The 22,397-nt window shown below is 36.0% G+C and overlaps 1 protein-coding gene across 1 annotated transcript in view; it reads left to right on the top strand.

Annotated features, from left to right (window-relative positions):
- The first annotated feature begins 3,417 nt into the window (after positions 1–3,417).
- The window catches only part of tec (tec protein tyrosine kinase), a 41,536-nt gene continuing 22,556 nt past the window's right edge, over positions 3,418–22,397 (top strand). Inside the window, exons 1-6 of the mRNA XM_056449680.1 lie at positions 3,418–3,490; positions 14,446–14,603; positions 15,016–15,120; positions 16,858–16,939; positions 19,752–19,880; positions 20,629–20,681. Of these exons, the coding sequence (XP_056305655.1) occupies positions 14,466–14,603; positions 15,016–15,120; positions 16,858–16,939; positions 19,752–19,880; positions 20,629–20,681 (507 nt within the window). The 5' untranslated portion in view covers positions 3,418–3,490; positions 14,446–14,465. The remainder of the gene's footprint in view (positions 3,491–14,445; positions 14,604–15,015; positions 15,121–16,857; positions 16,940–19,751; positions 19,881–20,628; positions 20,682–22,397) is intronic.

Here is a 22,397-nt window from a genome sequence, read left to right as displayed (position 1 = left end):
TCTGATTATGGTCATAAACTAAACAGAAATCAAATTAAGACATGTTGAGTATGCTGATTTTAGTGACATTAGTGAAGTGTAATACAAACAAACTTTTTCAATCAAACTGTTACCGTCATGTCGGCGCAATAGCACCGATATATGGTGCAGTAGCACGTCAGGGCGTCCCGAGTTCAAATCCTGGCTCAAGGACATTTCCCTACCCTACCTCTCTCTCTTACTTTGCTTCCTGTCTCAATACTGTCCTATCTAAAAAAGGCCAAAAATAAGTCTTTAAAAAAAACTATTACAGTCATGTATGATTGTCTCTGCATAGTCTATACATACACTGCTGTTTGACAGGTAAAGTCTAGATAGGATACAGAGCTGGCCGGAAGTGCGATATGCACATTAATGTTGCAGCATTTTTTTTTATGACACTACATAACAATATTTTTACAGTTCTGTGACTGTTGGGTTTAGGCTTGGGGTAGATGTTAAATAATATAATTTATTGGGTAATTTAATAGAAAACATGCATAGTCCTTGGTTTTTACTTCACTGTGATGGTTGGGTTTAGGGTTGGGGTGGGGGTAGACATTACTAAAATACAAGTAATGGGAAATTAAAAAAATTATATAAATAAGTACTGTGTACATACAACTAATTTTGAAAAATTCAATTAAAAAAATAATAATAATATAAATAATTTTCTTAACTTCCGGCTGCAACAGTATCTGATCTAGCAACAGCCCTGTTTGACACTATTCTCTGCTCCAATCAAGTCAATGTAGGACAATAGACACTGGCATCGCAAAGTGCAGGTTTTTCCCACATACGTTGTGCGCTATCAAATTCCATTAAAACTGCACTCTTCCAGCAGTTCCTCGCATCCAATATCTCGTTTGTTATGGGGGGCATGCATGAAATGTTCCTGAATGAAAGTGAAAGTGCCGAACTGCAGTTAAAGTCAACAAATTAAAAAATGAAACCCTTAAAATTACATGAAACTGCAGAGGAAATGTGGATAGCGCGGTGACGCAATGACGTTAATCGAATTATTTTGTAGCATGTAAAACAGGATCATGAAAGGAACATTCAAAAAGAAACTCGTGTAAACGCCTTCATCATATCGTCTTATTCAGATTAAGGGAAATAATTCGATTACTGATGTCCATGTAACGTAGTCATTGACAGAGATGGGCAGTATTTATAATGCATGCATTTCAAATACATATTTCAAGTACAAAATAGTATTTTGTAATTTGTGTTTGAGAGGGCTGATTAACATGGCTCAATATTTTATATCAGAATACTGAAGTGTCTGGTATTTTTTAATCATCCTATAAATGATTTATATGTTATTGACTCTTCCATTTAAAGAAGAAATTCATTCATTCATTTTCTTTTCGGCTTAGTCCCTTTATTAAACTGGGTTTCGCCACAGTGGAATGAACCGCCAACTTATCCAGCATATGTTTTACGCAGCGGATACCCTTCCAGCTGGAACCCATCACTGGAAAACATCCATACACATACACTATGGACCCTACCCACTTGTTTTTTGGACTTGTGGAGGAAACCGGAGCACCTGGAGGAAAGCCATGCCAACACGGGGAGAACATGCACGCAAACTCCAGAAATGTCAACTGACTTAGCCAGGGCTCAAACCAGCGACCTTCTTGCTGTGAAGTGATCGTGATGCGCCACCATGACACCCAGTAAAGAAGAAATGTTTGGCGTTAAAACAAACAACGTAATAGTAAGTATTGTGGCGATTCCTATAATACTTCATTGGCTGTTTCAAATGCCAGTAGTTTATCTGAAGGTCCACTGTATAATTAATGAAGAGGAAAGATGTAAGCCTTAACATATGAAACAAATATTTACTAATCAAAAACTCCTAATGAAGTTTTTACATTGAGTATTGAAGATTTCTGTGAACAAAAAAATTCGAATTAACCATTTATTTAAAATAATATTATCTTACTATTAAAATATTAAGATGTTGAATAATCAATGTACGGAGATGATGGCAATAATACTGGCCACATTTGCTATCAAACGCTTTACTTCACTAAGTCAGTTTAACTGTGAAGGGATTGATTAAATGGGTCTAATTGATGGAAGATTTGCAAAGAAATGTCAGGCTTTTTTGTAAAAGTACTTTTAAAATACAAAATACAGTGTTTTATTTTGATGTTGTGGCTGCTGTAATTTGTAATTTATTTCGCCACCTAAAATTAAGGTATTTGGTATATTATTTTAAAATACATTTCAATGTATTTTTGGCCATCCCTGGTCATTGACTGCGTGCTTTTTATTTTAATTCAGTAGTTGAATTTTTAAAAGCGAATTAATGAAACTGAAATGTAACTCCAATATTCATTCATTCGTTTTTTTTAGTCCCTTTATTAATCTGGGGTCGCCACAGCAGAATGAACCGCCAACTTATCCATTGTTTTTTACGCTGTGGATGCCCTTCAAGTTGCAACTCATCACTAGTAAACATCCATACACACTCGTACACTACGGCCAATTTAGCCTACCCAATTCTACCCTATAGCGCATGTGTTTGGATTGTGTGGGAGACCGGAGCACCTGGAGGAAACCCACACCAACACGGGGAGAGCATGCGAACTCCATACAGAAATGCCTACTGACCCAGCCGAAGCTCAAACCAGCGACCTTCTTGATGTGAAGCGATGGTGCGTCACCCACTGCGCCACCGTGACGCCCTTAACTCCAATATTATTGCTTATTTTTTTAAAAGTAATGAGTTTCTTTACTCGTTAGTTAGAAAAGTAATATTAAGTTAACTCACGTTACTCTTAATGCGTAACTCCAAAGACTTATTAGGATGTTAATATACTGTTGTTATGGAAACCCCTGAGGTTGAAGTCAACAGAAGGACAGCCACTCCAAACGCGGAAGCAAATGCTCATAGTTTCGTTGAAGATTACCAAAACAAACTATTTTTTTCAGTGAATTAACTTGCACGGATTAATTTTTCATCTTAGCAATGTGAGCTTGACAAAACAAACATTGTAAATGTTGATTTCAACCGGACTTTGAATAAGAAAACATGGACATAACTTGCTCCTTCCCAGCAGGGGGCGGAAACGACCGAATAAAAGCCGAAAGAAGAACAACTTCATGTAGGAAGCAGAAATAACTGTACAAACCCATTTTAAAGAGAGCGTCAATGTGGATTTACACACTTAACACACGTATAGCAAACAGCAGAGGAAAAAGACACACACACACTGCCAATCTAACAAAACAATCTGCAAGTGTCAAATGCACTCGAATATCACCTGACTGATATACAGCAAGGTTAAACATTAAAATAAAATAAAAATAATGACAAAACGTCATGAGTAATATTCAAATATCTTTAATGCGTTAATATAAACAATAAAAACATTAGACGCGCGAGTCTAGACTTCCTAGATTCACGTTTCCTGACCGCAGTCACTCACACACACACACGGAAAAACTGAACACGGAGGTAAGAAATGTTAATTAGTTTTTTCCCCTCGCTTATTTACTATACAGAGATCGAGGTGATCAGTCAATTGATCGATTAACTGAATTAATTGATCTTTCCTGGAGTTTTAGGAGAAGATGGAAATGAAAGTTCATTAGTGTGTGAACTGAACTGATCTGCGGTCATTCGAGTTTCTGTTCAACAATTAACCGAAACACAAACAAACTGAAGCACTGAATGAAACGATGTGGTGTTCATGTTCAATCTGAAGGCTTGTCTTTTAGTTGTCATTTAAATCGCTATCTGTGATTTATGGTAAATGTTAATATACAGTATATTGCACTGTTTTATTTATGGAGTAAGTTTTTGAAACGTTTTGTGGAGATAAAATGAGTGAATCTTGAAATTAGGAACTTTGTTTTTCCGCTATTTTCCAGATTTTTCTCTCAGTGAGTTCCTCTCTATAGGGTGTTTCGAAACCACCATTTTATTTATTTTTACTTTCATTTAGCTTTTAATAGCCTTGTTTGAAGTGTTGTGTTTGTATAGCTCATTATTTAAGCTCAAAAACCCACATTTTTCTAAATATATCATGTTTTTGAATCATATACTATAGTAAAGTAGCTACTTGAAGTAATCTGTTGTAGTTGTGTAGTTGCTATGGTAACAATAACGATAGTCATATAAATTACACTATACTGTAAGTTTTTTTTACACCTATATACTAAAATACTAGTAAAATAGTAGTAAATACTATAGTATACTTAAGTTTTTATTACAGTTTGACTGTTGGACCTAGCTAATACGTATGAAGTAGAATTCATGAACAAAGTTGTTAGTACTGTATTACAACACTTTGTTTCAAAAACACTAATATTTACTATAGTATTCTTTCATGTGGCGCTAAATTAGCAAGTGTGGTTAATTAAGCAAATCATTGGACAAAAGTGTAATGTAAAAATAGCTTTTATTCCAGTCAAACTAATAGGAATAAGACTGATTTCATCAGAAAATACATTGTAGGACATTTATTAACCATGTTTTCACGTATAGTGTTTGTATAGCTCATTATTTAGGCTCAAAAACCCAAATTTTACTAAATATATCTTGTTTTTGACTCATAGTAAAGTAGCTACTTGAAGTAATCCGTTGTTGTTGTGTAGTTGCAATGGCGACAACGATAGTCATATAAATTACACAATACTGTACATTTTTTTTACACCTATATACTAAAATAGTAGTAAAACTTAAGTATACTATAGTATTTATTACAGTTTGACTGTTGGACCTAGCTAATACTACAGTATGATATAGAATTCATGAACAAAGTTGTTAATACTGTAATACAACACTTTTTCAAAAACACTATTTACTATTGTATACTTTAATGTGGCGCTAAATTAACAAGTATGGCTAATTAAGCAAATCATAATGTAAAAATAGCTTTTATTCCAGTCAAACTAATAGGAATAAGACTGATTTCATCAGAAAATATATTGTAGGACATTTATTAACCATGTTTTCACGTATAGTGTTTGTATAGCTCATTATTTAGGCTCAAAAACCCACATTTTAATAAATATATCTTGTTTTTGACTCATACTATAGTAAAGTAGCTACTTGAAGTAATCCGTTGTTGTTGTGTAGTTGCAATGGCGACAACGATAGTCATATAAATTACACAATACTGTACTTTTTTTTTTTTTTTACAGCTATATACTACAATACACCACAGTTTACTGTAGTAAAAACTAAAGTATACTGTAGTATTTATTACAGTTTGTGTTGGCTATTGCCTAGTACCACAGTATGATGTAGAATTCATGAACAATGAGTTCTAAATACTATAAAACAATTCACTTTATGGTTCAAAAACACTAATATTTAGTATAGTATTCATTCATGTGGTGCTAAAATAGCAAGTATGGTTATTTAAGCAAATCATTGGACAACAGTGGTTTGTGGGCTAATAATATTGATCTTAAAAAATGTAAAACTGCATTTATTCCAGCCAAACTAATAGAAATAAGACTTACTTCAGTAGAAAAAATATTTTAGGATTTTTACTAATCATGTTTACACATATTGTGTTTGTATAGTTCATTATTTAGGCTCAAAAACCCACATTTTACTAAATATATAGAGTTTTACTATAGTTTAGTACTTGAGGTAATCTGTAACACAACTATGATATTAATATAAATGACACAATGCTATATTTTTACAGCTCTATACTACAATACACCACAGTTTACTATAGTTAAAACTTAAGTAGGCCTAGAATATTTATTACAGTTTGTCTGTTAGCTATTGCCTAGCTAATACTGCAGTATGATGTGGAGTTCATCAACAGAGTTGTAAATACTACACTCACTGGCCACTTTATTAGGTACACCTGTCCAACTGCTCGTTAACGCAAATTTCTAATCAGCCAATCCCATGGCAGCAACTCAATGCATTTAGACATGTAGACATGGTCAAGACGATCTGCTGCAGTTCAAATGGAGCATCATAATGGGGAAGAAAGGGGATTTAAGGGACTTTAAATGTGGCATGGTTGTTGGTGCCAGATGGGCTGATCTGAGTATTTCAGAAACTGCTAATCTACTGGGATTTTCACCAAAACTGGACAACAGAAGATTGGAGAAACGTTGCCTGGTCTGATGAGTCTCCATTTCTGCTGCCACATTCGCATGGTTGGCGTCAACAACAACATGAAAGCATGGATCCATCCTGCCTTGTATCAGCGGTTCAGGCTGGTGGTGGTGGTGTAATGGTGTGGGGGATATTCTCTTGGCACACTTTGGGTCCATTAGTACCAATTGAGCATCGTGTCAACGCCACAGCCTACCTGAGTATTGTTGCTGACCATGTCCATCCCTTTATGACCACAGTGTCTCCATCTTCTGATGGCTACTTCCAGCAGGATAACGCACCATGTCATAAAGCGTGAATCATCTCAGACTGGTTTCTTGAACATGACAATGAGTTCACTGTACTCAAATGGCCTCCACAGTCACTAGAGCTCAATCCAATAGAGCACCTTTGGGATGTGGTGGAATGGGAGATTGGCATCATGGATGTGCAGCTGACAAATCTGCAGCAACTGCGTGATGCTATCATGTCAATATGGAGAAAAATCTCTGAGGAATATTTCCGGTACCTTGTTGAATCTACACCACGAAGGATTAAGGCAGTTCTGAAGGCATTACGGGGTCCAACCTGGTACTAGTAAAGTGTATCTAATAAAGTGGCCGCTGAGTGTATAGTACTATACACTTTACTATGTTATGGTTCACAAACACCTTTATTTACTATACATGGGGCACTAAAACTCAAAATATGTATTTCTAAAGCACACAGAAAGACGGAGAGAGAGATTTCAAACACTCTTAGACCTTTAGCACGCCGGTTTAAATCAAGATTGCTCAAAGTTCAGCTTTTAGGGTTTGTTTATTATCAGAGGAAGTCAAAGTCTTTATCATCTTTACATGATATCAGTTGAAGAAGGTAAGAGAGGAGATTTTCTGTTCTTGTGGCCACATAAAAATAATAAGTGTATTTTTATATACGAAGAAATATGTGTGACGTATTGCTTTGTCGTTCAGGGTGGGTGTGTGGGTAAATAAATAAATAAATATATATTTTTTGTAGTAATTTTTCAAGATGCTAGTATTCAGCTTAAAGTGCCATGTCAAAGCTTGATTCAAGAGTTCACACTTAGCTGATGATTGATAATAAACTTGTTTGGCATGCTGTCCCAGAAGAGAGCCCTGAGCTCATAAGATCCTCGAGCCCAGGGCTCCCTAATATTTGCAGAGTGAGAGGGGAGTTTGAGCTCAGGTAGATCTCGAGAAATCCCCTGGCTTATTTATGGCTAATGACGAATTAGGGATTGCTGTGTGGAGAGATAAACTGCTCATTCATTCATTTTCCTTCAGCTTAGTCCCTTTATTCATCAGGGGACGCCACAGCGGAATGAACCACCAACTTTTCCAGCATATGTTTTACACAGCGGATGCCCTTTCAGCTGCAACTCAGTACTGGGAAACACCCAATACACACTCATTCACATACAGACACTCTCATACACTACGACCAGTTTAGTTCATCAATTCCCCTATAGCGCATGTGTTCGGAGACCCGGAGGAAACTCATGACAACACGGAGAGAACATGCAAACTCCACACAGAAATGCCAACTGACCCAGCCGGGACTCGAACCAGCACCCTTCTTGCTGTGAGGCGATAGTGCTAACCACTGAGCCACCGTGTCGCCCCTTGGTGCCAATTTGGTTTAGACAATTTACTTATGTCTTTGGATGGTGGAGAGAAACTGGCGAAAACCCAAATGAGCATGGGGAGAACACACAGAAGTGTCAACCGACCTAGTAAAGACTTGAACTAGTGACATTCTTGCTGTAAGGCAACAGTGCTAACCACTGTGTCACCCTATCTAGGAAAAGGGAGGAGAAGTAGGGGTGGAAGGGGGAATTCTTCAAGACGAAGATAACTGAGGTATGAAACTCTGGTTATTTATAATGAGTTAGTAATCGTCTGATTGGTGAATCATGTATTTGCTAATGCCTAGTTCACACTACAGGATTTTAAGCCTGATTTGAGCCCGATTTGGAAGTTAACCAGCTTGCCGACAGATCAGGCTGTGATCGGGAAAAAATCTGCGGGTGCTAGGCGCTCGGCAGTCTTTATGTGTGAACATGCTGAATATTCCAGAGCTGAGTACAGTGACTACTGACGAGCTGCAGCCAATGAGAGAGCATATCAGCATGAGCTGAATGGCTGTGTGCTCAGGAGCTCAACAGAAACGTCTGTGATTGGCCAGAATGGGCATCGATGCACTCACTTCATTCTGTGTTAACAGGGACACGAGAGTAGGCTATATTAACAGGGGATCTAGCATTCTGTAACTGTTACACTATACTGGCCTTTCTAACCGTTCTCATGTAAGACGTCATATTGCCACGTCATATTTACATTCAAAGCTTCTATTGAGATTGAAAATTAAGCTCTGAATGTCTGTCCTCATATTTTAAGACCCTAAAAATATGGTCTTTTTGGTAATACAGCTTATAAATATGTAGTTAAGATACTAGAACACTCAAAGCTCTGGGCCTCGCTTTCATTTTCACTTTTTAACAGGAGCTATTTCCCTGCATATGCTGTTTTGAGTGATATATCTGTAGTAAACTTATGTTTATGCTATCAGAGAGTTATGTTAATGTTAGCAGGAAGTTGCTAGGCAAAAAATGCACACATATTTAAAGTCACAGCGAAAAGTAGCAGACATGCATAGTAGAAAGGCTCAGTTCCTTACTGTTTGTAATACAGTAATACAGATATTTAGGAAACGTCAGGGTTTTATAGACATGTTTTATTTCAGAGTTATAAAAACTCTCTGTGTTTCTCTTCACTTGAACCCTGCGGATAAAAATGCTCCCTTGAAAGCTTGAAGCGCAGTCAGTGATGTCATCAGCACACAAGCAGCCAATCGTGTTCAGCTTTTTCTGATGACGACTCCCTCAAAATTTCATTGGCTGTGGTTTGGTAGATTTGGTAGATATCCAACATGTGCGCCCGATAGCTCCGCCCCTTCCGCTACTTGAGCAAAGCAGCGGTCGTTGACTGCGTGAAGTGTCCATCATTACACACTTGTTTATAACGGTTGAATAAGTGCATCATCCGGGTAATTAAAGTGCACTTATTATTTTTAGAGATTTCAGTGTGAACGTACTACTTACACTATTTATACTACAAAATGGCGTAGAATAGTGCACAAGTATGCGATTTGGGACGCACCTTCTGTCTTTTTTTGTGGAGGACGAATTACAAATTTGTCAATTTTTTTTGGTCAGCCAGGGGATAAAATAAACGTAGGCAACATGATCGTTCTCCTAATTGTCCACTGCTAAAACTTTTAAAAAATATGACACAACCCCCCACAGAGCTCGCTGAGGCCCCCTTGTGGGCCGGAACCCCCCTTTTGGGAACCGCTGGTTTAGCAGATGCTTTTCTCCAAAGCAGCTTACATTTGGGAAGGCATTCAGCGATTCAACAAGAAGAGGCAATGCACATAAGCAGTGCTGAGTATACAGAGCAGCTCTTATACCGAGTTCAGACTGCAGGATTTTCAGAGTAGTGGCAGCTCAGATGTTTTTACACTGCATGATTATCTGGGCCAGCGTTCCGTCGCTGCTGTGTTTACACTGCAAGATGGATTGGTGTCTGGGCGTTTCACACTGCATGACTTTAAAAAAGGAAGAATCGCAGACAACTTTGTCTCAGTCAGCAAACTACACCTCACATCCAAACACATGAGAAGTGACATGAAAACAACACGTGGTCACGTATTAGCCTATATTATCTAGCCTAATTAATGATAAAGAGACCTTTAATGGGGTAGAAAATGTACTGATTTTGCTCCCCTGACATTTGAAGGGAATTAGCAATATCTTCTCAACTTTTTCCTTTTTGGACCCGGTTGTGGAATTACTCAGATGACACGTCAAACAGACAAAGGTGCTCCTGGCAAATTTACACTAGTTTTCCCTCCATTTCTTGCGTCTAAATAGATTTTAACTTCTCCCACAGCCTCCCGCTGGCGTGCTCTCTCATTGGCTGTATAGGGCTGCTCGATTTTGGGAAAAATCATAATCACGATTATTTTGGTCATAATTGTAATCACGATTATTCAAAACGATTATCAGTTGAAGTCAAAATTATTCGCCCTCCTGTGATTTAAATTATGATTTTAATTATTATATATATATAATTATATTTTTAAAAAATTCTATATATATATATATATATATATATATATATATATATATATATATATTTCCCAAATGATGTTTAACAGAGGAATTTTTTACAGTATTTCCTATAATATTTTTTCTTCTGGAGAAAGGCTTATTTGTTTTATTTTGGCTAGAATAAAAGCAGTTTTTAATATTTTGAGACCTATTTTAAGGTCAATATTATTTGCCCCTTTAAGCAATATATATTTTTGATTGTCTGCAGAAGAAACTACTGTTATACAATGACTTGCCTATTTACCCTAATTAAACCTTTGAATGTCACTTTAAGCTGAATACAAGTATCTTGAAAAATATCTAGTAAAATATTATGTACTGCCATCATAGCAAAGATAAAAGAAAGCAGTTATTAGAAATGAGTTATTAAATTTGTTATGATTAAAAATGGGTTGAAAATAAATCTTTGCATTAAACAGAAATTGGGGGGAAAGGGTCGCTAATAATTCAGGAGGGCTAATAATTCTGCCTTCAGCTGTATATATCCAGTTATTTTCCTCCCTGTAAGTAAGGAAATGGAAATAAATACAATAGAATAAAAATATGAAACAAACTGAGCTTTAAGCATCTTCACTGAAAGAAAAAAACTTCAGCTACAAAAGTCCTTCAGTCAAGAGCAGTGAGGGATTTTCTCCATTTGTTGTTTGATTCATAATAAAAACAGGCGGCAGGAGGAATGTTACGCTGTCGCTTTAAGAATAGTGCGGCTCTGATATGCTTTCTCTTTCACATGTCTTTTGATTCTCAACTTGTTTAATACACAAAAGAGGGTTAATATGAATATTTACTAAACACCGCGCTCTGACACAAATGTGCATGTATTTGACTATTAAAGCGCTCGCATTATGATGGCGTTCGCGCTTTTAAACATGAATGATTCGAATGTTCATCAATGAATAATGCGCATCCCGTGCTGCAAACGTTACATTACAGTACACGCTTTTAGTAATGTTCACGTGGAACTGAGCTTTGCAGAGCAACAAATGTGTACAACTGGTAAGGCGGCGGTATATGATGCAATAATCGTTTATCTCGATTAATGCTTTTTCATAATCGTTAGAAGCCGAAATTGAAATCCGATTTTCGATTAATTGCACAGCGCTAGCTGTAGGGTGATCGCCGATGTTATTTTCAGTCAGAACACATTTCACACGGCATGATTTGAATCGCAGACAGCTCCAGATATTCAGCATACCAAATATCTCACGGGTGGCGGCGACTCATCAGCGATTCTCACTGATCACGTCTTTGATAGCTCACACTAGCTATGTTTCCATCCACCTATTCCTATCCGCATTTTGCATATGTGCATAAGTGAAGTTTCATAAACCAATTTGGAGAGGAGCACGTGATAAGATTGAGCACGTCTGGCCACTCATCAGTAATCAGTAATAATCCAATCAGAGTGATCCTAGTTTACTATAAATGGATCAATTTCTCCCTAATGTTTTATCTTCGTTTGGAAGAATCCCCCCTTCCACCCCATCTCCTCCTTTTCCTCCCTTTTCTAAAGGGGGAGCTCTCAAGACCTACCTGATCTCGGATCTCCTGATATGCTTATCGACTGGGCGGGAGCCCTGGGCTCAAATATCTCCGAGCTCAGGGTTCTCTCCCGGGACAGCATGCCAAACCTGCTTTATACGCCAAGCATATCTAAGTGGGAACTCTTGAAAAACCGGTTGATGGAAACGCAATTATGAGCATAAATTTTGAAAAAACGCATAAAAAACGTATGCACATAACTGCGTAGGATGAACTTTTTATATTCGATAAGAAAAGATGCGCATAAACTACGATGGAAACATTTTTATCGCACAAATTTAAGTACTCGCATTAAAAAAGGTCATGTGATTTTGTTATAAGAGATCATGTGATGATCAAAATGTGTGTAAATGGACAAAGCAGCAGGCTTAGCACACTGTAAACCATCTGAACTGTTGTTTTGGTCATTCTAGAACGCCTTACCGTTTAAGTATTAGTGTTATTATATTATTAATGATAACACCTGACACCTTCAAACGCCACCGCGCATTCACTACGTGTCAGGATTGCCTTCTGAGGCGTAAGTAATTTATTAGATCAAGAAAAGATTGACGCAGCTTCTCCTACCGCAGTAAATTACGTTTTTACTGTTGATGTTAGGCGCCAGTTAATCAGGAAGTGACGATTTTGTTCGCTTTGACTCGTTGGATGGAAACGCTGCTCTATTCGCACGTCTTTTATGCGATAATCCAGTTTTGCGCATAAAGGTTATTCGCATTTTTGGATGGAAACACAGCTACTGTGTGATTGTTACTCACATGAACGAGTACAGATTTACCTGTGATTTCAGCCATTTGTCTGCGATTTCTCAAAACCTGTTGGCAAGTCAAAATCAGGGCTAAAATCATGCAGTCTGAACTCGGCATTAGTGCTCAGAGAATGAAGTACTCGAGTAAAAGGGAGCGTTTCTTTGTAATGTTTTTACAGGTGGTTTGTCAAGCCCACTCACCTGTCTGAGGCACACTTCATAAATGCACAATGTTTGTTTTTTTAGAGATGGAGTGAGCGTAAAACTGTTTGGTGCAAAAGTGCTGGTTAAAGTGTCAGAGAGACGAAAGAGTGTGTTTACAGGTGGTTTGTCAAGCCCACTCACCTGTGGTCCTGGTTTTGTTCAATGGAGTTCAGATGATTTCTAAATTTTGAGACTTTAGTTGTCATTTGAACAATAGTGAATCTGCAGTCCATGTTTATAAATCAATCTCTGGATTTTATTTGCAGTTAATTGCGCCAATGTCAGTGTTTTCTACTGTGGTGTGATGTACAGTTGAAGTCAAAATCCTTCGCCATCCTGTGAATTATTTCTTTCTCTTTCAAATACTTCCCAAATGATGTTGAACAGAATTTTACACAGTATTTCCTATAATATTTTTTCTTCTGCTGAAAGTCTTATTTGTTTTATTTCAGCTAGAATAAACACAGATTTTTAATTGTTTTAAAGCCATTTTAAGGTCAATATTATTAGCCCCCTTAAGCAATATTAGTTTTGGATTGTCTTCAGAACAAACCACTGTTAAACAGGGTGGGCCATTATATGGATACACCTTAATAAAATGGGAATGGTTGGTGATATTAACGTCCTGTTTGTGGCACATTAGTATATGTAAAGGGGCAAACTTTTCAAGATGGGTGGTGACCATGGTGGCCATTTTGAAGTCGCCAACTTGGATCCTACTTTTGTTTTTTCAATAGGAAGAGGGTCATGTGACACATCAAACTTATTGGGAATTTCACAAGAAAAACAATGGTGTGCTTGGTTTTAACGTAACTTGATTCTTTCATGAGCCCCCCCGCATATACTAATGTGCCACAAACTAGACGTTAATATCACCAACCATTCCCATTTTATTAAGGTGTATCCATAAAAATGGCCCACCCTGTACAATGACTTGCTTAATTACCCTAATCTTACCCTAATTAAACCTTTAAATGTCACTTTAAGCTGAATACTAGTGTCTTGAAGAATATCTAGTCTAATATTATGTGCTGTCATCATGGCAAAGATAAAAGAAATCAGTTATTAGAAATGAGTAAAACTATAATGATTAGAAATGTCTTCTCTTCATTAAACAGAGATTGGGGATAAATATATACAGGGGGGGGTGAATAATTCTGACTTTAACTGTGCTACGCATCATATTATGGTTGGTCAATATCTTCAGATTTGTTCGATTGTTCAGCGCCTTGGTGAACAATCTTTCTTTTTTTATTGGTGCTATATAAATAAAGTTGAGTTGAGGTGAGTTGATCACTGTTTTTGCACTGAACAAGGGTGTGGACGTCTATATACTGTGACTGTCAGTGTGCTCTGGAGGTCCAGGTGGGTTTTAAGCAGTTTAAAGGGATAGTTCACCCAAAAATGATGATTATGTCAAGGTTTAATGGAAACGCTAAACATTATGGAAACATTATTTAGCTTGTTTTCAGGAAAAACTCTCTTAATTTTGACTTATTATATCTGAAAACAAGAATATATTTTTTTGCTAGTCTAAAAATGCTTCTTGATTTAAGAAATATCCGATATTTGAACTAGAAACAAGATCAAAACTCTGAGTAAGAAAATCTGTTTGCAGCGTGAGCGTCAGATGTGTGTCTATCTTTTCTTCAGGTCCATGGCATTACATAGAGATGAGTTTGCCACACATCCTTGAGGAAACGCTGATCAAACGTTCTCAGCAGAAGAAACGAACGTCTCCACTCAACTACAAGGAGCGAGTGTTCGTTCTCACCAAGAGCAAACTCACATACTATGAGCTCAGAGCCGAGGTCAGTGCAAATCATCTATGCTGAAGTCAGAATTATTAGCCCCCCTGTATATTTTTCCCCAATTTCTGTGTTAGGAGAGCAGATTTCTTCAGCACATTTCTAATCATAATAGTTTTAATAACTCATCTCTAATAACTGATTTATTTTCTCTTTGTCATGATGACAGTAAATAATATTAGACTAGATATTCTTCAAGACACTTCTATACAGCTTAAAGTGACATTTAAAGGCTTCACTAGGTTAATTAGGGTAAAGTTAGGGTAATTAGGCAAGTCATTGTATAACAGTGGTTTGTTCTGGAGACAATCCAAAACTAATATTGCTTAAGGGGGCTAATAATATTGACCTTAAAATGAGTTTTTGTGCCTGTTTATTTTATTTGTTTCTTTGTTTGTGTGTGTGTGATCTGCAGAAGAGGTTCAAGAAAGGCTCTGTGGATCTACAGAAGATCAAGTGTGTGGAGATCGTGAAGAATAAAACCACTGTCATCCCCTGCCAGAACAAATACCCCTTCCAGGTACAAATACAGCAAACACATTTCACACAGGCATTTAAGATTTCAGAAAAGTGTGTGTTAAATGTCCCCAGAGTGTGTTTCCAGGACAAAACTCCTATAAAACAAAAGATAAAAAATAAAAATATTGTTATTGTGTAATGTATATTGTTGTATATTATATTATATTATATTTTATTATATTATGTTATACACTCACCGACCACTTTATTAGGTATACCTGTCCAACTGCTTGTTAACGCAAATTTTTTATCAGCCAATCACATGGCAGCAACTCAATGCATTTAGGCATGTAGACATGGTCAAGACGATCTGAAGAAAGGGTATTTAAGGTACTTTAAACGTGGCATGGTTGTTGGTGCCAGACGGGCTGGTCTGAGTATTTCAGAAACTGCTGATCTACTGGGATTTTCACGCACAACCATCTCTAGGGTTTACAGAGAATGGTCCGACAAAGAGAGAATATCCAGTGAGCGGCAGTTCTGTGGGCGCAAATGCCTTGTTGATGCCAGAGGTCAGAGGAGAATGGCCAGACTGGTTCCAGCTGATAGAAAGGCAACAGTAACTCAAATAAGCACTCGTTACAACCGAGGTCTGCAGAAGAGCATCTCTGAACACACAACACGTCCAACCTTGAGGCGGATGGGCTACAGCAGCAGAAGACCACACCGGGTGTTGCTCCTGTCAGCTAAGAACAGGAAACTGAGGCTACAATTCACACAGGCTCACCAAAACTGGACAACAGAAGATTGGAGAAACGTTGCCTGGTCTGATGAGTCTCCATTTCTGCTGACACATTCGGATGCTCGGCTCACAACATGAAAGCATGGATCCATCCTGCCATGTATCAGCAGTTCAGGCTGGTGGTGGTGGTGTAATGGTGTGGGGGATATTTTCCTGGCACACTTTGGGTCCATTAGTACCAATTGAGCATCGTGTCAACGCCACAGCCTACCTGAGTATTGTTGCTGACCATGTCCATCCCTTTATGACCACAGTGTCTCCATCTACTGATGGCTACTTCCAGCAGGATAACGCTCCATGTCATAAAACGTGAATCATCTCAGACTGGTTTCTTGAACATGACAATGAGTTCACTGTACTCAGATGGCCTCCACAGTCACCAGAGCTCAATCCAATAGAGCACCTTTGGGATGTGGTGGAACGGGAGATTGGCATCATGGATGTGCAGCTGACAAATCTGCAGCAACTGTGTGATGCTATCATGTCAATATGGAGCAAAATCTCTGAGGAATATTTGCAGTACCTTGTTGAATCTACGCCACGAATGATTATGGCAGTTCTGAAGGCAAAATGGGTCCAACCGGGTACATGTAACATGTACCTAATAAAGTGGCCAGTGAGTGTAAATAGGATATGTTAAATGTAAATATGTAAAATTCTACTCACAAAGGCTTTATTTATTTGATTGAAAATACATTGTCACAAACCACAATTGTGAAATGTTTTTGCAATATAAAATAACTGTTTATTAGTTTTATTACTGAATGTTGTTTAAATATTTATTTAATCCTGTGATGTACAGATGTCTTCAGTGTCACATGATCCTTCAGAAATCATTATAATATGATAATCATTATCATTTAAATACATTTTAATGCTCTAATTACTAATTAATTTCTTTTTAGAAATAACTTACCCAAAACTGATCCCAGTGCTGCAAAACATCAGGAACTGAATGTATAAACCCAAAAGAATGAACCTTTCTCCTTTCTCCAGGTAGTTTATGATTCCAGTACGTTGTATATTTTTGCTCCCAGTAATGAGAGTCGAAGCGTTTGGGTGCAGAACATCAAAGAAGGTCAGTGAGGCTTTAATCTTTCATATCTGCATCAATGTGCAGCACTTGATCATCTTTTACAGTGCAGTACAGTGATTATAAATCTGTAATGTCGAACCACAAGCTAATTGAAATAAACAATTGGTCTAGCTAATATATACTGAGTTGCAGTTGCCTCTGATTTCTGGAAATAAATTCATAGCTAACTAATAAACACATATTGTTAAACTTTTTCGTTTTTTCCTTTGTCTCTAGTATTAATAATGGTTATAAAAAAAGTCAAGTTTGGATTACAAAAAATCAACATTTTTGCTTTGACATCTTGATTAAGGTCTGCTTTTTATTGGCCTTATGGCAGAGTCACCCTTGATGCATTTTTGCGAATTAATTTAAAGTGAAACATGATATATTTAAGATGCATGTAATCAATATTTACGAGAGTAAATGACAATAATTCAGTGTTGGGCTTTGAGCAAAAAAGCCATCAAAATGTTTCTTAGAATATGATACAGTACAGTACAATACTGTATGATACAATACCATATGATACAATACTATACGCTGCGATACGTTACTATACGATGCGATAAATACAATACCATACAATACAATGTAATATACAATACCATATGATACGATAAAATACAATATAATACTGTACAATACTATATAATACAATACTATATAATACAATACTATCCAATACTATATAATACTTTACTATATGATACAATACTATAAGATACTATAAAATACAATGCAAAACGAAAACAATACTATACAATACAATACCATACAAAGTGATACAGTATGATACAATACGATACAGTACAATACAATACAATATAATACTACAGTACGATTCAGTACTATAAGATACTATACAGCACAATACAATACTATACAATACGATACAGTACGATACAATTCTATAAGATACGATACAATATAATACAATACTATACTGAACTATAGAATACAATACTATTTGATACAATACAATATAATACTATACGACAACATACAATATGGTACAATTCTATACAATATTATACAATACTATTTGACACGATACAATACAGTACGATACAAAACATACAAAACTATACGATACAGTATAATACAACACAATACTATACAATACAGTACAATAATAATAATACAATACAAAATACTATACGATACCATACAATATAATTCTATATGATATGTTACAATACAATACTATAAAATACAATATGATGCGATATGATCAAATATAATACAATACTATATAATACATTACTATATGATACAATACTATAAGATACTAAAAAATACAATGCGATACTATACAATACGATACAGTACGATACAATACTATAAGATACGATACAATATAATATAAAACAATACTATACTGTACTATAGAATACAATACTATTTGACTCAATACAATGTAATACTATACGACAACATACAATATGGTACAATTCTATACAATACTATACAATACAATACTATTTGATACGATACAATACAGTACGATACAATACATACAAAACTATACGATACAATACTATACAATATGATACAGTATAATACAACACAATACTATACAGTACAGTACAGTAATATATGATACAATATAATACTATGCGAAAATGATACAATACGAGACAATACAATACAAAATACTATACGATACCATACAATATAATTCTATATGATACGTTACTATACAATACAATACTATAAAATACAATATGATACGATATGATCAAATATAATACAATACTATATAAAACGTTACTATATGATACAATACTATAAGATACTATAAAATACAATGCGATACCGAAACAATAATATACAATACAATACAATACTATACAAAGTGATACAGTTATGATACAATACGATACTGTACAATACAATATAATACTACAGTACCATACAGTACTATAAGATACTATACAGCACGATACTATACAATACGATACAATACTATAAGATACCATACAATGTAATATAAAACAATACTATACTGTACTATAGATTACAATACTATTTGATACAATACAATGTAATACTATACGACAACATACAATATGGTGCAGTTCTATACAATACTATTGATACGATACAATACAGTACGATACAATACATACAAAACTATACAATACAATACTATACAATACGATACAGTATAATACAACACAATACTATACAATACAGTACAATAATATATGATACAATTTAATACTATGCGAAATTATACAATATGAGACAATACAATACAATATACTATACGATACCATACAATACAATATAATTCTATGCGATACGTTACTATACAATACAATACTATAAAATACTATACGATATGATATAATATAATACAATACAATACTATACTATATTATACTTTAGATTGCTATACTATATGATACAATTCAATAAAATACTAAACGACAGCACTATACGATACTATACAATACTCTTTGATACGATATGATCTGATACAATACTATAAAGTACAATACAATAAGATACGATACGATACTATATAATACAATACTATACAATACAGAATACAATACTACACAATACAAGTCAGAACAGCTTAACGTAGATACTAGACTATACTATACTATATTATAGTATACTATAGAGTAAAATAACAAGTAACATCTGATACAATGTGATGAAGTATGTGCTTAAACTGCTTAAAAAGTGCATACGTTTGACATTGGAAAACATTTAAGAACCCTGGTAGATGACCTTTGAATTGCTTATTGTCTGTTTTGTTTTGTTTTTGCTTGTTTGTTTATGTGTGTTTGTTTTCCTCCAGAGATCAGGAATAATTCTCAGATCGCACTCAAGTATCATCCTCAGTTCTGGCAGGAGGGCGAGTGGCTGTGCTGCGGGCAGGTGGACAAGCTCGCACTGGGATGTGAGGGATACAACTTATTCGGAGACGGTAAGACAGCATTAGAGTTTTAAAGGGATAGTTCACCCGAAACTGAAAAATTCTGTCATTGTTTGCTCACAACTCACCCGTTCCAAACCTGTCATCATGTATTACTTTGCTACAGCAATGCACATAAAAATCTGAAAAAAATCATTTATTCTCTCTTTGCCATCATGACAGCACATAATATTAGACTAGGTATTCTTCAAGACACTAGTATTCAGCTTAAAGTGCCATTTAAAGGCTTAACTAGGTTAATTAGGGTAAAGTTAGGGTAATTAGGCAAGTCATTGTATAACAGTGGTTTGTTCTGGAGACAATCCAAAACAAGTATTGCTAAAGGGGGCTAATAATATTGACCTTAAAATGGCTTTAAAACCATTAAAAACTGCTTTTATTCTAGCAGAAATAAAACAAATAAGACTTTCTCCAGAAGAACAAATATTGGAAATATTAAAAATAGAGGAAATATTGTGAAAAATTCCTGAATCTGTTCAATATCATTATGAAATATTAGAAAAAGAACACAGGAGAGCGAAAAATTTTCTCATCAAATGTATTTGTTTTCCCCTCTATGGAGGTCAGTGGTTACAGGTTTCCATCTTCTTTTGTGTAAAGCAATTCATAAAGGTTTGAAACTACCGGAAGCTGAGTAAATAGTGATTAAATATTCTTTTCTGGGTGAACTATCCCTTTTAAGGGGTAAACAGCCTTCAGCCAATCACAGAAATGATAATGTGTTTTTTTTTTATCTCAGTTTCACGTAAACCTCTTCCTCCAGTTCCTGAAGACGAGAGCAGCAGCTGTACGGTGAGCACAAACCCTGACTAGCTTCATCTTCAACACCACATACAGTCATGGGAAAAAGTTAGCACACCCTATTGAATTTGGTAGTTTTCTGTTTCAGGATATAATAAAATAACTATATGGTCATTAGCAGGTCTTAAAATGTGTGAGATAAACCCTCAGATCTCAATCTCACAACGTCATTATTTATTAAACAAAAGCCAAGATAGAAAAGCCACGGGAGATAAACATAATTCAGATCCTGTAGATGGTCTTTTATCAGTAATGATTAAAATCCTGATTTTCTGGATGAGCTTCTCAGTCTCTCGGATAATTCTGGAGGAGTTTTGTGCATAGCATTTTATTTAGGAAGAGCTCAGTACGCTGTTGTGAATACACACTCTCAGAGGGTGAAATTTACATCCTGTGCCTTTAACAAAAAGATGACCAATCTTTCCGTTATGTAAAGGTGCTTTCCTTCACACACTTAGTACATTTCCTGTGGTCCAGACCAAGGTTTAAAAGTGATATATGGTAGCATTTTCAGCCATTTTGGTTGCTTTTCAAACTAAACCGACTGCTCTGAACCATAGATTGTAACAAATATGCATGACGCGGCAGTGCCTTCTTTCATAAATTGCTTTCAATGCAAAACGTCTGATGACACGCATAGACTGTCGCAAAATAACTGCTGAAAAAGGAGCCGGGGTATGCGCAGAGGATCCCTGATGGAGCCGGAGAATCAAACGCTCAAATCAGCCACGCCTCTTGTACGTCTCATTAGACCACACGTATCTGCACCGTAACAATGGCTCGCTAAAATAAATATATTAGCACTCAGATTTAAAAACATGCAATAATATACGATTTATTGAAAAACAGTGTGATGGAAGCTGTTTTTAATGATTTAATGTAAACAACATACAGTCAGGTCCGTAAATCGACACAATTGTAATATTTTTGGCTCTATACACCAACACAATGGATTTGATACTAAACGAACACGATTGTGCTTTAACCGCAGACTGTCAGCTTTAATTTGAGGGTATTTACATCCAAATCAGGCGAACACTGTAGGAATTACAGTTTGCGAATGTGCCTCCCACTTGTTAAGGGACCAAAAGTAATGCGACAGTTGGCTTCTCAGCTCTTTCATGGCAAGGTGTGTGTTATTTCCTCATTATCCCAATTGCAATGAGCAGATGAAAGGTCCTGAGTTCATTTCAAGTGTGCTATTTGCATTTGGAATCTGTCAACTCTCAAGATGAGATCTAAAGAGCTGTCATTATCAGTCAAGGACGATAGCAGATAGCAGAAACATCAGGCGTGGCCAAAACAACTCTCTGGAACATTCTTGACTGTATGTAGGACTGCAAAATAACCAATCTTTCATGCAGTCGAGTTAGACTAAGCTATGGTGAGCACAAAAAATGATCACCTGTTTTTTGTTTTCTCCGTCCTGACTAACGGGATGTATTAGCAAACAACTAAGATAAAGTCCAGACTTTACCGAATAAACAGTGATTCTTCAGCTTGTGTAGTTTAGAAAGTTTAGTTTACTGCTGAACAACTCATTTTATCATGGTAGAATAACACAATAATTGAACATTGATCTCCTTCCAAAGCTTCGACGGTCCGCTCAGAGAAGCTGTCAATCACAACTGTCAATCATGATGACACGCCCTGTTTTTATAGCATTAAATTACTGGCTAAAAACATACTGTTTACAAAAGCGAACAT

This window comes from Danio aesculapii, chromosome 23 (genome assembly GCF_903798145.1).
Source record: "Danio aesculapii chromosome 23, fDanAes4.1, whole genome shotgun sequence".
NCBI classification, from domain to species: Eukaryota; Metazoa; Chordata; class Actinopteri; order Cypriniformes; family Danionidae; genus Danio; species Danio aesculapii.
This window is presented reverse-complemented; position numbering and strand designations above follow the sequence as displayed.